We start from the raw sequence: 15,286 nt of genomic DNA, 5'->3' as shown, positions 1-15,286 counted from the left end.
ACTGCCTGTATTCATTGTTTTTTAAGTTTTTCCAGTTTCAGAATAATAGTCAAGCAGCACCTTAAAGACTAACAAAACGTGTAGATGGCATCATGAGCTTTCATGGGTACAACACTCTTACTCAGCCACAAAAGCTCATGATACCATCTACACGTTTTGTTAGTCTTTAAGGTGCTGCTCGACTATTCGTTGTTTTTTAAGTTTTTCTAGTTTCAGACTAACTCAGCTACCCCCCTGAAGAATCTGATAAAGGATAGCTAAAAGAAAAGAGTACACATATGGCGCTACTAACCCAGAGATTATAGTCAACAGTTTCAAAGGGGGTTGTCATCAGGAGCTGCAGACAGTCACCCTTCAGAAAACCAGACCACTTTTCGTTAAAAGCCAAAGGTAAGGCAGAGGGGTTTGAAAATTTTGCCCTATGTCTCTCAGTATATAGTACAAGGAAATATGAATCTCAATGAAATCCATTGTTTCTCAATTGTTTTTCATTAGCTTGGTCAGAAAGGATGGTAAAACAGTGGCGTTTGCATTTCTAAGAGTGATTACTTTTTTTTTTTTGGTATTATAAATCACACTTTCACTTCCAGACAAGAATTTAATTAAAACTTATCACAGAGAGCACTTTACATTCATTTATTATAGCACAACACCATCTCATTTACAGAAGGAGAAAGGTGGAGCAGATTGGCAAATAGTCTGTGTAACATTACCATTACACTGACCTCAAAGAAATTCTAATACAGTACAGCCAGAGTGCTAATTAAAGTCTCCATTGATTTCTCCAGATTAATTTCAGTCAGTCATTTCACTGTGACTTATCAGGATCTCATTAAAAAAGGCTGTAGTACATTCTCTCATTTATCCAGCTGAAATGGATATTTTTAGATGTTTGTCCAGTGTTCTGAACTCACAAAGTAAAGTTCTTGCTGCCTGCCCCAGGAACAGTTTCAAATGCAGCTTAAAACAGAAAATAGAGTTATCTTTCCATCAGACTGGGAAGTTGATTTTCCTTTTTTTTAATTGAGCAAAAGTGAATTTTACATATAATCTCCTCTTCATTTTCCTCCTAGAGAAGATGTTCATTTCATTGAGATCACTTCAGGCAAGGGCATGAGGTCATTGACTCTATATGTTTGGTTTTTGACCCGTTAGCTCAGTGCTTTGGGGGCAAAATTAACTACACTTCACTGCATAATGGGTGAAACTGATCCTTTCAAGGTTTATTGGTTAGACTTGGCAAGAGTCTTTCAAGAGTAATTCTCAATAGAAACATACAATAGGATATCAAAGTAGACATGTTTTTAAGCCTTACAAATGTACCTAGCTTTACTAGAAATCAGAAAAGGGAATTTGCTTACCAACCATTTCAGATTAAATAAGAAACAGTGCACAGCACTCAGAGGAAATGAAAGATAAAAAGGAGACCTATTGGGGTGTTTCTAATATATGAATAGTAGTACATTTACCCGGCATTGTCCAAGTCATTAAGGAGGGGCTCAAGGCAGGGGCCAGGAGATGTGGTGGGCTCAGGGCAGAGAGCTGGGGGTGCAGGAGTTAGGGCTGGGGAGTGAGGAGGGGTTCAGGACAAGGGGTGGGTGGTTCAAGAGTCAGAGCAGAGGGTTGGGAGATGTGTGGGGGCTGAGGACAGGGATTGCAGGAAGTTGGCTAATCTTCAGAGCTAGCCGGGGCTCCCTGGGCTAGCTGGGAGAAAGGGGGCCATGCTGCCCAGCCAGCAGTTCATCAGCATTGGAACCTTACCTGTGTACAGTGGCTGGCAACATCCCCCTATGGAGATTCTGCAGTATAACTGTGCCTACTAGAAGACCCCTTCCTTTTGCATTCTGAGAAAAATCGTAGTCCAGACAAATTCCACTGTCCCAGCACATCCAACTCTTACCTTGTTTTAAGTTACAAGAAGAAGAAACTGCACAGCAAATGTAGTGGTCCTAGCTCTTACTGTGTAGGAGGAGTTCTTGGGAAAAAAAAACACAGGCGAACGGACACAGATGCATAAACTCTCTCAAATATATAGTACAGATAATCAAAGCAACTCTAATCCTATTAGTAGTAGTAGTAGTAGTAGTATTTTTTACATTGTCCTTTAACTTCATTTTAATGTGATCTCTGTCTCTCTCTCTCTAAACTTTGATGTCTGTATTTATAGTGCTGCATTCTTAGTTCTGCTTTCTGCTCACCTTCCACCAAAATATATTCGGAACAAAAAAAAAAAAAAAGGTCCAAAACAATTCAGCTGACCAATGATCTAGCTTTGTTTTGGTCACCAAATAATATTTAATTTTGTAACATATAGCTTGCAGATTTAGCAGCAGATACTATTGTGTGTGGGGGGGGTAGGAGAGGAGGAGGAAGGGTAAAAAAGAATGGATGTCTGCTTTAATTTGGGGAACAATCTGCTTGCCTTACTACAAATGTTAATATATCCCTAAGGAAAACTAGTTTTCTTTAGAGCTTATCTACCAGAAAAGATTTCCCCCCTAAATTCTCACACTTCATTCGTTGGAATGCTAAACTTAATAGTAACATTAGTGTTGCAGGACTGACCAGTGTGTTTTCTTTGTAAATCTAGATTTGTTTGGAATAGGCATAAGTAGGTTTCATTGCAAATTACAACTTGCACATTAAAAGAAAGCCAAGCTCCTAAGGCATGCTTTAGTTTGGAACAGTAATTTGAACCAAATGTTACTATCATTTAATGCAAAAATTAAAATACAATATTACAAACTACAGCAGATTAGGTTAATACAGTACTACATTTTATTACTGAAGATCTTAAAATCACTGTGGAAAAAATAAACTACAGTAGCAGTTTATTTGTATTTATTTATCTTCCTTGTATCATGAAAAATAATTACTAAGAAGTTGCAATTATTATGCTCTGTCTCAGACAGGACAATGGTGTTTTAAGAATCACCAAGAAAGGAATAATTTTCTGGCAGACATTACACAAAATATATGGAGGATCAACAAAATCTAAAGATTGCAAACTGTTTTGTCTTTGTTACAGCTAAAGTGTTGTCTTAATACAGGTAGGACTGCATTCTACTCTCAATCACAATCGAAATTTTATAAAAATCAAACTTCCTTGGAAAAAAAATAGAATTTTCCACCAGTGTACTCATGAGCAAACTTTTAGCCTACCTACACACTTTTTTTTTTTTTACTAGTCATTATGCTACTTTTGACATGTAGATCTCCAAGCATTATATGATGAATAACCATTATTATTCCCACTTTTCAAATAGGAAACAGAGAGATTAAGTGACTTGTTCAAGGCCACACAGCAAGTCAATGGTAGAAACGGGGACAGAACCCAGGTCTCCCAATTCCCAATCTAATGTCCTGTATGTAAAGGACGACCCAGTACAACAAGTTCTGAAGTGCCAAGTAAATTTTACAAACTTTTGTTTCAAGAATTCTTTTTAGAAAGAGGGGATGAGCGAGATGGACATTACTAGATGCATTTTGCAGTCTGGATCCTGGATATCATGCATTTTGCAGTCTGGATATCATAGACAATAAACAAAGAAAAGACACCCATGTTTTTACATTGTCTTGTGGACAGCTAAAACAAGCATTCAGTAATTGGAATAAAAAGGTGGCACTGTTCAAAATAGTCAAGGTTGAGCAGCTTATGATTACTAACATGATAACTTTTGGGGGGAGACTACCGCTGTTGTTAAATTGCTATGGAAAGTTGGAATTGTTTTATTTCAATGAAGATCTGATGAAAAAAGACAAGACTGCAAGGTTTTTGAGACATGAAAAGTAACATTCCACAGTGCCCAGAACACATTTTGAAAGCTACTTCGATATAAATAATAATGAGTTCAGTATGTGATTCTGCCCAGGAGAGTACTTTTCAGACATACTCACTGATACGTTTGTAGAGAGACAGATAAAAAGGTTAGCTGCAGGTCATACATTTAAAGCATATGAGAAGGGAAAATCAGATGGCTGTTGTGTCCAAAGTGTTCTCCGCATTCCTTACATCTACACTGCACGGCTATTTCGGGATACTGGCAGTATCTTCACAAGCCGCCCATTATTTCTAAATATTTTTTGAAATAACGGGTGCGTTATTTCGGCATCCCGTAACCCTCATTCCAGGAGAGGTAAAGGATGTCTTGAAATAGCATGTTATTTTGAAATTTGGCGCTGTGTTGATGTGCCAAATTTTGAAATAGCCTATTTTGAAATTCAATTGAAATAAGATAAACGATTTGCGTTGCACCAATTGCATATCTTATTTTGAGTTTAGGGTGCTGTGTAGATGCACCCTTTCGGATATTATGAATATTAATATTATAAATTGGCAAGAAGTTATGCCAGATATGCCATGTAAGGTATATATAAAAACATTGTCATCTGCCAAATATGATAATCTAATTATATATAGCGCTTTCGCAGGTACGTATGTATGTCTGTATTACAAAAACAAAAGACCATCAGCTATTCAACTGACCCACTGAGAGAAGGCAAGAGATACATACGCCGTATGACTCAGCAAGGCATGATGGAGTGTGTCTATGGACAGACCTCTAAGGTTTCCAGGCCACATGCTGGATAATTTGTGTTTGGGACAAAGGAAGTACAAGCCACATGGCAAAAGGAGTAAAAAGGTAGCTGCATCTTCTCTTCATCCCCGCTTCTGGCCTCTGAAGTAACTTTTCTACAAACGAAGCTCTGAAAAAAGGACAGAAAAATCTATCCAAGAGGTGGGTGTGTTCCAGAGAGATTTTCAAGCTAACAAACTCACCAGTATTTCCAGGAATCTCATGGACTTTGAAGTCTTTGTTTGTGACTATTTAAAAACTCTCTTCCTGTTCTTTCTTTTTTCGTTATAATAAACCTTTTTATTAGCATTTAGATGTCTAAAATACTAGATACTAAAAGCAAAGTGGAGAACACATGGCATGCGGGCTGGATGCATTTTGCCTGAATGAGCCTCTGGTGGGCCCTTAGATGATTTGTTTACCTGAGAGTCAGGGGCTAATGCTGACAAACAGTGTTCTTGCCCACTCTTGACTATAGGACCAGCTGGCACCATGGTATTTTGGGTAAGATCCAAAGCTATATTGACCCAGTAATGTGGCTGGCCCTTTGGAGTCAGAAGAACATTTTGTACTTGTGAGCAGAGTTTTAAAATAACTTCTCACTACACTGAACATAGGTGCAAACCGGGAGCTAGAGAACTGGAATGCAATGAAGGAGGCTGGGTCATTTTTTTTTGCTTCTTGATAACAAGTGTGGGGGATCAAATGCACAGTTTGACCTGTTGGGAAAGTTAACTTCAGTGCTCCCCTGCCCCCCAGCTTGGAGTATCTGTTCTCCCTTTTGCAGCCTGCCCTGTCCTTGGTGTTTCCAGTAATGGGTGTGCCAGGCAACTCAGTCACAACCGTGTTTGGAGTCCTGTGGCACCTTATAGACTAACCGAAGTGTTGGAGCATAAGCTTTCGTGGGCAAAGTCCCACTTCATCAGATGCAAGATGAAGTGGGTCTTTGCCCACGAAAGCTTATGCTCCAACACTTTGGTTAGTCTATAAGGTGCCACAGGACTCCTCGCCGCTTTTGCAGATTCAGACTAACACGGCTATTTCTCTGATAACTGTGTTTGGTCTGCCTATCTTTGAGACTCTAAAGGATATTGTATTATTTCTATTTTGGTAGTTGCAAGAGCAACCAGCCAAAGATCAATACCTCATTCTGCCAGGCATAGCACAAACCTGCAACAACAACACAGTCTAAATCCCACTGAATTTACAATCTAGATTGGCAAAAATCAAGATTATTTGGAGAATTACTGGTGAATTGTACACAACTGTTGTTTACATGTACATTTTGCAGGCATTTGTTAAATTTCATCATAAACATCTGACCCTTCTTTCCCACTAAAAGGGCAATCATGTATCTCACACCATACCTTACAGGGGAGGGGAGTGAGGGAGGAAAAACAGCACTGAAAATTAAAAACGGAATGTTTGTTCATGTTCCTGCCTAATCTAGTATATATCTGAGAGAGTCAGTCTGTTCAAGAACTCTGCCTAAACGTGAAGAGCTAGGACCACCAAATTCAGTGTACAGCTTCCTCTTAGCGTAAATGAAAGCAGCGTAAGGGTTTGGTTGCGCCAAGAAAATGGGACGTGCGTCTCATAAAACCAGACAGAATCACCAAATCAAGTACAGTCCTCAAATGGATGCAACTGACTAAATGTTGAAAGAGGACTCAGGACAGAAGCTCAGGGTGGGCACACAGAGTGCCACCTCTGCCCGCCAGTCCCAGAACAGAGCTGCTGCAGCAGCTTCTTTCTGGGTCAGTAGGGGGCTGTGCCTCCTTCCTCCACACCCCTGCCAAGCAGTGGCATCTCTGTGCTGGGGCCAGAGGAGGAGGGGGCACCTTCCCTGTCCCCCCCCCCCCCCGCCAGCTACATCTGCTCCATGTTGGGGCCAGAAGAGGCAGTGCCCCACCCCTACCAGCCATACACCCAACACAAAATTGCCTTACAGCTTCTGCTGCGGGACAGGTGGTCCTTCTGTGGCCCCCACCCAGCCTAACTGGCCCTGCCCCAGCCAGGGGATGTGCACCCCTCCCCCTGGCTGTGCCCGCTGGAGCAGCAGTGGCAGCGATGGAGAAGCACTTCTCCAAAGCTGCTACGGTGAGAGAGGCCGGGGTAGTCCTCTCCCCAGGGCAGCCTGCACCCCTCATCCCCAGTCCCACCCCAAAGCAATGATTTAAAAGAAGCATGGACATTTTCATTTTATTTTCCAAAATACAAAAATTTAGGACCCAAGCAATGCCAGATAAATCTTTTAGTACATTATATCAGTTGTCTTTTATTACCCTGCCTTCATGTCTTTTTCTCCTTCAGTTACTTATGAATTGGGGGATGAAACAAAACAATGCCATCTGTAACCTTCTTTTGTATCTCAGAGAAAGGACAAGATGGGTGCATTAGCTTTACAAAGTGCCAAGATGGTAAAATGCAGCTGTTCAGACATTAGCCAACAGAGAATGAAGAACAAAAGGAAGAAGGAAATCCAAACCAAAAAGGTGGATTACACTACAAATAAATTAAAAGCTCCCTCCATGATCATTTTTCATGGCAAAAAAAAAAAAACAAAACCCCTATATATAATCTTTTCCAGTTGTAAAGGCAGAGTTCCTAATGACTGGCATCAAGGCTAAAGTTTACACAAAACAGGAGGCTAGAGGAATAACTACATTTATTTCCTTTCAAAGGTGAACTGCATTTCTCAATACAAGCTCTTTTCTTCAACAGTAGGGGAAGACAGTCATGGGGAAGGTCCCTTTTGATATCATTCAAAGTTTGTTTTTTGTTATTTTATACTCAAAAAAGTAAAAATAGAAACTCTGTAAAATTATGGAAAGTATTAAAATGATCAAACTTTCATGGGTCAGTTCCACAGAGGTACTATGTCATCTGTAACATGAAAACTAAACTAGGATAACTTACATTCTCAAGAACCAAAGAACAGCCTGATCAACAACCTTGTTTTAAAAAAATACACAAAAGCAGCCATCACAACAGATAGACTGAGGTGGGCAAGACACGTCCCACAGCCCTGATCCTGCTGGCCACTTTGGCTGCACCCTGTGGCTCTCTGCTTCAGGTGCCGTGGTGAGGGGAAGGCTTCATGGAAACCAACCAACGGGAGCGGAGAGATTTTGCTGGGGGCTGGAGCAGCACACAAAGCCGCCCTCTACTTCTTTCCCCTCTCTCTCTCCCAGCGCCAGGAGCAGGGAGCCATAAGGAGCAGCTAGCCATTTTAAGTAGCCTGGGGCTGCAGCAGGCAGGGAGCCTGCCTCAGGGTCAAGCAGGCCTGCTGGCTGTGAGCTGCCTCAGTAAGCGCCTCCAGGACACAGCCTGCCTCTGGCACTCCAGCCCCTCCCCCTCCAAAACTCCCTGCCCCAGGTCACCAACCCCTCCTGCCCCAGGTCATTATCAAAACCCTCTGCACCCGCCTCCCCTCCTCGGCCACAACTCCCTCCCAGACCGTGCACCCCCATCTACACCGTTCCTCAGGCCAGAATCTTCATGTGCACCCATGCCCCCTCCTGGACCCAGCAAGCTCCTGTCACAGATCATAACCCCCTTCTTCACCCAATCTCCCTCTCAGACCCACACTTTCCTCTGCACTCCAGACCCTCTACCCCAGCCTCCATCCCACACCCCACACTTCCTCCATAGGAAAGCGGCTCTTGACCACTTACCAAAATCTTGGTGTGGCTCCCCAATCAAAAATTATCACCCACTCCAAGACAGGCCATAACACCATAGTTCACCCATTTATTTATTTTTAAATGATGTCATTTAGCCTTGGCATTTTAATATTCTAATATTTGCTTCTGGATCTATTTCAGATTTTTTAACTGCCTTCAATTTCAATTACTCATGCAGGGGCCCCAGCTTCTCAAGAGAATCCACTTAAAATAATCTCACTGAAAAAATGACTGGAAAATTAGCTGTCCATGCAGAGCTTAAAGATGTATGCATGGAAGAAACTCAAACTATTACTACTAATGAGCAGTGAAAACATAAAGCAACCTCTGTAGTGAAAAGGGCAGCACAACTCATGAGTACAAATAGGCTGTGTTGTCATTTAACAGGAAGATTGTGAGATTTAATGTTTGTAAAGAGCTCTGAGATCCTTGGACAGATGCTGCTACATAGAATTACAAAGCTATAAGTGACTTCAGACTCATCAGCCTAACAGCAACTCTCAAGAAAGAAGTATATCAATCTCCAAGCGCTGTTTTTTCCCCATCATATTGTATTGGTCCCAATCATACACTAGGGCAGGAGTACTCTTCAAATATATTCAAGGTGGAGAAGAAAATGCTTATGCAGATGAGAATTATCTAGTCCAATTCTAGATAACTCCAAAGCAGTAAGGAGCAACTTTGGGATATGCATTCACAATCAGCTTCAATAAGTGCAAATTCTGTGTCTAATAGATGATGAGAGCAATAAAATCAGCTTTTTAATGAGCACTCGTACATATCCTACTGTACTCAGTAGTTTTTTTTTGTGAAAAATTAAGGATAAGATATGAAATACAGTAGAACAAAAGTTTAAAGAGATAAAATGATCTTAGGAATTTTATTTGATGAACTATAACAATTGTTATGGTTCTACTGTGCAGTTCTAACACCTGAGAGTTGCTGTGATCACCTGGAGAAGGCTCTAGGCTGATAGTTTGGAGATCCGATTTTTATTTTTGTTTGTAAGGATGTGAACATGTACCCATGTATACGGTTAACCAATGAGCCTGGGCTCATCAGTTAATGAGCAAGACTACGCGCAGCTCCCTCCGCCTCACCCCCGCTGCCTCTGTATCAGGAAGCAGAGCGGAGGGACGGGGGAGAGGCAGGACCTGGTATGTGCAGGGAACCAGCTCCTGCCTCCCTTGTGCGCTGCCTTCTGATACAGAGGCAGCAGTGCCAGGAGTTGGGAGCCAGTGAGGCAGCAGCATGGAGGGGAAGCAGGCAGTTTTTCCCCCACTGCCCGCAAACATGTAACCACTGAAAATTTCAGTGATTACCCGTTTACCTAAATAAATGCTTTTGAGCATCCCTACTTGTTCTGCCACTTGGTTCTGCCATTAACATGAGGCATTAATCAAATCCCTTCATTATGAACATTTGTTTCCTCATGTTTAAAACAGGGACAAAGCACTGTGATCTATGTCTGAAAATGCTATACGTTACCATTAGAATAGAATACTGCTCCTCAAAAATACGTCAAAGGTAACATAACATAAATGATATGTAACTATGATAGACATTCAACAAGTTGTTTTCTTTCCTGGTTTGAAGAACTAGAAAAGTTGAGTTTCGTTGACTTTTGAAACCACATTTTATTTTAGGAAACTACACTGATACCACTCAAAAACTTTGGCAGATAAGTTATGGAATGTATTCATATTACTACCTCAGTACTTTTAACCAGAGTGACAAGAACGACCACTAAACTTAAAGACAAGGACATCAAAAAGCATAACATTGATAAGACATGAACGAAGAGGGCTCTTTTTAACTACTTGCATTTAACCATTAATACAACCATTGTAAAATTCCACCATAGCCAAACAAGAGTTTCCCCTAAAATACAGAATGGTTCATATCAATCTGAGATCAAAACTGACATAGACTATACAGAAAATATTGATTACAAAAAGATATGCTCACGATAATTAATTTTGCCTGGAGTGTTAGATAGCCTAACTTAAACTTGCTGTCCATAGATTACAAGCAAGTGCTCAATGGACCACAGTGAGAATTTTTTCTCCAACTGTATCTCAAACTATGATCTGCAAGCTGATGATAGTCTACCGAGCACTTGCTTGTGGCCCATCGGCAGCCAGTTCATCACATGGTGCTGGCTCCTCCTTACTTCTAGCAGCAAAATTTGATTTAAAAGAAACAGGTTTAGTATGTGATTGCAGTAATCTAGGGATAATAACTGGGAAGGAAAGTGTCCATGAGACCTACCTCTGTTTAAAATGTGGACCACACTATGAACAAGTTTGAGAACCCTGAATGAGAGAGCTTGCATGGAACTGAAAAATTGCCATTAGTACCTGTAAGTTTGATTTTGGACAAACGTGCCAAAATTCCTGGTAAATCATCCAGTTGCAGCTTCATTTCTTTCCACTGTTTTTCTTTAGATTCTGCTCCTACTGCCGTTGCCAAGTCTTCTACAACTGCAGCTGATTTCATTTCTTTAACCTCATTTCTGTGTGAAGTCTCAGACAAAGGTGGGTGAAGAGGTGAAACTGATCTGAGTTCACATGTAACTGTTTTTTCTTGACCCAAATGTTTTTTCTCAAGCACAGGATGTGCAACTGGATCTGGCTTCAGTTTTGCTTGCTGACTGAGGTCTTTGCTGGACTGCGTTACATACTGAACAGAAAATATACAGTAAATTGAGATAATATTTTTAACAAAAGAGTTAAAAAAGCTTGTCCTGGCAATAGCTTGGCAATAACAGAAAAATAATAATACTATTACATTTATTTCTATATTTCCTTTACAATTAAAGATAACAATTTCATAGCACGGATATTGCTAAACTAATTTGCATTGCACGTGCTCATTTGATTCATAAAACCATGTCTGCAATTGCACAAGATACAAAAAAAGCAGCTTTCAAATTCATGGCTGTATAAATAACATTAGTTTAAATTTAGGCCTAAATAAACTTTCCTTTGCAGTTTCAACTGGAAATATTAGCCCTTACTAGCTCTTGTACTAATCAGTTGGATTTTGTTGTTTATTCTACAAATGTTTGCCCCACTTCTGAAGCATGTGTGTGGACATATGTTGTATGGACATGTGTATATATAATTTGATGTGCATTTATGCTCCAATTATTAGAAGTACTAGATGCCTTACAATCTCTGTTAGATAAATACAGTCAACTAGTTCAAACCCAGAGAAAGTTCTGTAAGCGATAATCCCTTAACATATTATAAACTGAAATCATCTCTTTCAACTCAGTTTTCCACCATCAATTACAAATTTTGGTTCAGTTTACCTGGCCTTCCAATTTTAGACAACATTTGAAAGGAAAACATAGAAAGACAAAAACTAGGAGGGAATTGTTGAATTGAAAAATGATGCATCATGTGCAACAGCAACCAAAAGTCTGATAGTTTGGCTTTGTGGACTATGATCTCACTCTGGTTCCTATTGGAAAGGTGATCTATACCACCAACATTGAAAATATCTGGTCCTTTCAATGCAATCAAAGTAGACACACCACAGAATAGACATAAGATTGAACTATCCTTGTAGCATTAGAGATGGTCCTTGCAAGACACCTTGAAACACATCAAAAGGAATACTGATGAGAATTTTGCACTATTACTATTCACTATGCATCTGTTCTGTGAGGAGAAGAGGAATATTTTTGAACTGTTAGTGACAGTTAGGGAATGTCTACACAGCAACATTATTTCAAAATAACTTAGTCTGCGTAGACACAGCAGGCAGTTATTTCGAAATAAGGTCGAAATTCTGTCAGGCTTGAGGACTTCTTATTCCCACTCCTGTAACCCTCATTGTATAAACAGTAAGGAAAATCAAAGGAAGAGTGCTCTCTTTCGAAATAAGTGCTGTGTAGATGCTCCCAATTTTGAAATAAACTATGCAATTGACGTAGCTCAATTTGCATAGCTTATTTCAAGTTAAGCCCTGCTGTGTAGATGCACCCTTACACTCTTGTGATATAAACAGCTAATGCACTGACTATTTACATCCTACAGAAGAAATGAACCTATTACTTTAATCTATACAGGACTTCTCTCAAAGAATTTAGACTAAAAAAATTCTTTGCCTTTTTCAGATTCACTCCATTCCATACATAAAAATTTAGGACCCAAGCTTGACTTTACACTTTGCCCCCAAAATCTTTGGCAGAATTAGATCAATATGTTTTAGTCAGGATGCATCTTTTAAAACTGAGTGCCATCCACCACTTGTAATTGGCAAACATTTTAGTTTCCAACATACCATAAGGAAAATAGAAAAATAGTCAACTTGGAATAAGACATTCCCCTGACTTACCATTCGTTTGAGGAAGTTAAGGTGCTGAAAGGTAATCCATCTTTTATTGGCTACTCCAAAGCAATGCATAAACTTGCATGGTATTTGTCGTACTGCTCGTTTTTGAAGGTTCCAGACAAATAATCCTATAAGAAAAGAAAGAATGTTTGGCTCTTAATTTCTTCTTCACAGCAAGGATTAGAAGCAAACCCAACGACAATGCTTACTGTCCTCAGCGCCACAGCACTGTCTAGGAGGGCTTGCAGACTAGATGGAGAAGATAAATGTTAATTTTCAGCTCACCACAAAATTAGTCTTGTAGCTTTTTCCCCTATCCCTAGCTCCATATGCTATCAATGTATTTATCTAGATACACATCCGCAACAAGCTGGAACATTTGCTTAGACCAAATAACTTCACATAAAAATAGTACTGGGGCTCAATAGTCACAACAGCAGCAATTTTATGCAAGTCCAAGTACAGGTCTTTATAAGTGCTCTATATAACCTGAACTAGTCACGTGTACCATCTGTGATACAAAACCATCAAAATAAAAAGGGGAATTCAGTTTTAACTGTCATATTATAAAATGTCTTATAAGAAGAATAAAAATGCAGGACTGTGAAACAACACTTCTGAGACTGGTGTATGTGTGTTTAACATACCTAAAACTACACACGGGTCTATGGACCAATAACTAGAACTGTAGGTTCTGGGGAAGACACAGCCTCATAATATACTTATTAAAAATTCATCATATTGTTGTTCAAATTATTGAAAGAAGACCAGAACCATGTTTATTACTTGTCCATATATAATGAGGATGCCTTCTTAAAAGAACACTCAAGTAGTTTTCATGGCAAAAAAAAAAAAAGTATAAGTTTTATTCTAAAAGGTTGAGAAAGCTTGACTGACTTCTGGACGGGAAAAGACTGACAGTTGGAGGACTGATATCTCATTGTGCTAGTCCTATATAAACAGAGTCTTTGTCCCAAAACATTTATAATCCAAATCTACCATCCCACAAACATTTACATGCCTGAATAACTTTACAGAGGTGAAACAAAATACAGGACTATGTAGCACTTTAAAGACTAACAAGATGGTTTATTAGATGATGAGCTTTCGTGGGCCAGACCCACTTCCTCAGATCAAAGGAAGTGGGTCTGGCCCACGAAAGCTCATCATCTAATAAACCATCTTGTTAGTCTTTAAAGTGCTACATAGTCCTGTATTTTGTTTCAGCTACACCAGACTAACACGGCTACATTTCTATCACTATTTTACAGAGGTGAGCAGTCTCAATGGGGCTAATCTGAATAAAACTAATCACATATGTTTTTTCAGGATAAAGACAAAAAAGATAAACAGAACTGAAGCAGGACATAACGGTCAAGTGGGGATGGTGCAATAAGCAGGTCATATTATTTGGAGTTTTGTTATTGGTTTATTTTTTAAAATAGAAACAAATCAGTTTTGTGCAACTTCTCCTCGACCATTCCAATATTTCCGGAAGGTGTAAAAGCAGGCCTCAAAGAAGTATTTAGAAAAAGATAATGTCTCTTTAGGTCAATGTGATACTGACATGATTGACAAGCTCGGTGTGGCCTACAGATTAACTAACAGCATCGGGCTGTCTCCTTGCTGCTGAGCACAGCAATCAGATCAGACGAGCTGCCGGTCTGCAGACTTCAGCCAAAGGAAACCCCCTCGCATCGCACCTGGAATGTTTTCTCTGCCAGCCTGAGAATTCCGTGTATGAGTGAAAGATCAGACTCTGCGGGAATTCGTGGCCCAGCCCCCCACGGCTCAACAGGGGCGGATCCGCTCCAGGGAGGGGGCCCCCCGGCCTCTCCACCCTCGTGTGGGAGCAGCAGAGCAGCCCTCGCGCCCAGCCCAGGCGGCACCAAGGCGACCCATCCCGCCCTCAGAGCGACTCTCCGCTGCGCTCCTCGGAGCGGGGAACAGGCGGCGTTTGAGGGGTCGGCAGTGGCGGGCACCCCTTGCGCTTCGAGGCGCTCCCGGCGAGGGCGGGGCAGCCCGACTCGCTCCCGTCCTGTCCCTGCCCTTCCTCAGGGCCCCCGAGCCCCGCCTTGGATGAAGGGCGGTGAGCGGCGCAGGGGGGCGGCGCTGCCCCCGGTCGGTACCTGTGAGAGCCCGGGGAGGGCCGCAGCGCCGGGCCGCGCTCATAGCCCGCAACGGCGCCTCCCGCTCCCCTTTCCCTCACCGCCTGGGCGCCGCCATCTTGCCCGGTTCGACCGCTAAACTGCTTCCGGGTCGGCGCTTCCGGGGCAAGGAATGTGGGTCACTAGGTGACGGCGTTGCCGCCGGGAGCGGCGCGCCTGGGCCCGAGGTAGCGCAAGGCGGGGGGGTGGGGCGGAGGAGGCGCGCGCGAGCGAGCGCCGGGCGGGGCCGTTGGGGCCCAGGGCGGGAAACGGCGCCGCCCCTGTGGCGGGAGCTCGTGGCCATCGAACCCTGGAATCCTGGAGCTGGAAGGGACCTCGAGAGGCATCGAGTCCAGCCCCTGCCCCAGGCAGGACCCAGCAGGGCCAGCGCATCCCTGCCAGACATTGACCCAACCTGCCCGTCAATAGCTCCACAGAGGGGGATTCCACACCCCTGGGCAGCTCATCCCAGTGTCTGACCCCCCTGACAGGCAGGAACTAACGTCCAACCTCAACCTCCCCTGCTGCAGTT

At 41.9% G+C, this 15,286-nt stretch overlaps 1 protein-coding gene across 4 annotated transcripts in view; it reads right to left on the bottom strand.

The window, feature by feature from the left end:
* Nucleotides 1–14,965, bottom strand: part of COX10 (cytochrome c oxidase assembly factor heme A:farnesyltransferase COX10) — a 159,461-nt gene extending 144,496 nt beyond the window's left edge. Inside the window, exons 1-3 of one of the 4 annotated variants that reach the window (XR_016347579.1) lie at nt 14,737–14,898; nt 12,611–12,735; nt 10,624–10,945 (exon numbers count right to left, since the gene is read on the bottom strand). Coding sequence is in view for 3 of the 4 variants with exons in the window: in XM_075903515.2 (XP_075759630.2) it covers nt 10,624–10,945; nt 12,611–12,735; nt 14,737–14,779 (490 nt within the window). In the remaining variant the exon portion in view is untranslated. Of the gene's footprint in view, nt 1–10,623; nt 10,946–12,610; nt 12,736–14,736 lie in introns of all 4 variants that reach the window. The other 3 variants (XM_075903517.2, XM_075903515.2, XM_075903516.2) reach the window with 3 other exon arrangements.
* Between the last annotated feature and the right edge of the window lie 321 nt (nt 14,966–15,286).

Source organism: Pelodiscus sinensis, chromosome 20 (genome assembly GCF_052426305.1).
Source record: "Pelodiscus sinensis isolate ZL-2025 chromosome 20, ASM5242630v1, whole genome shotgun sequence".
Taxonomy (NCBI): domain Eukaryota; kingdom Metazoa; phylum Chordata; order Testudines; family Trionychidae; genus Pelodiscus; species Pelodiscus sinensis.
The sequence above is the reverse complement of the archived record's forward strand: the minus strand, read 5'-3'. Positions and strand labels throughout refer to the sequence as shown.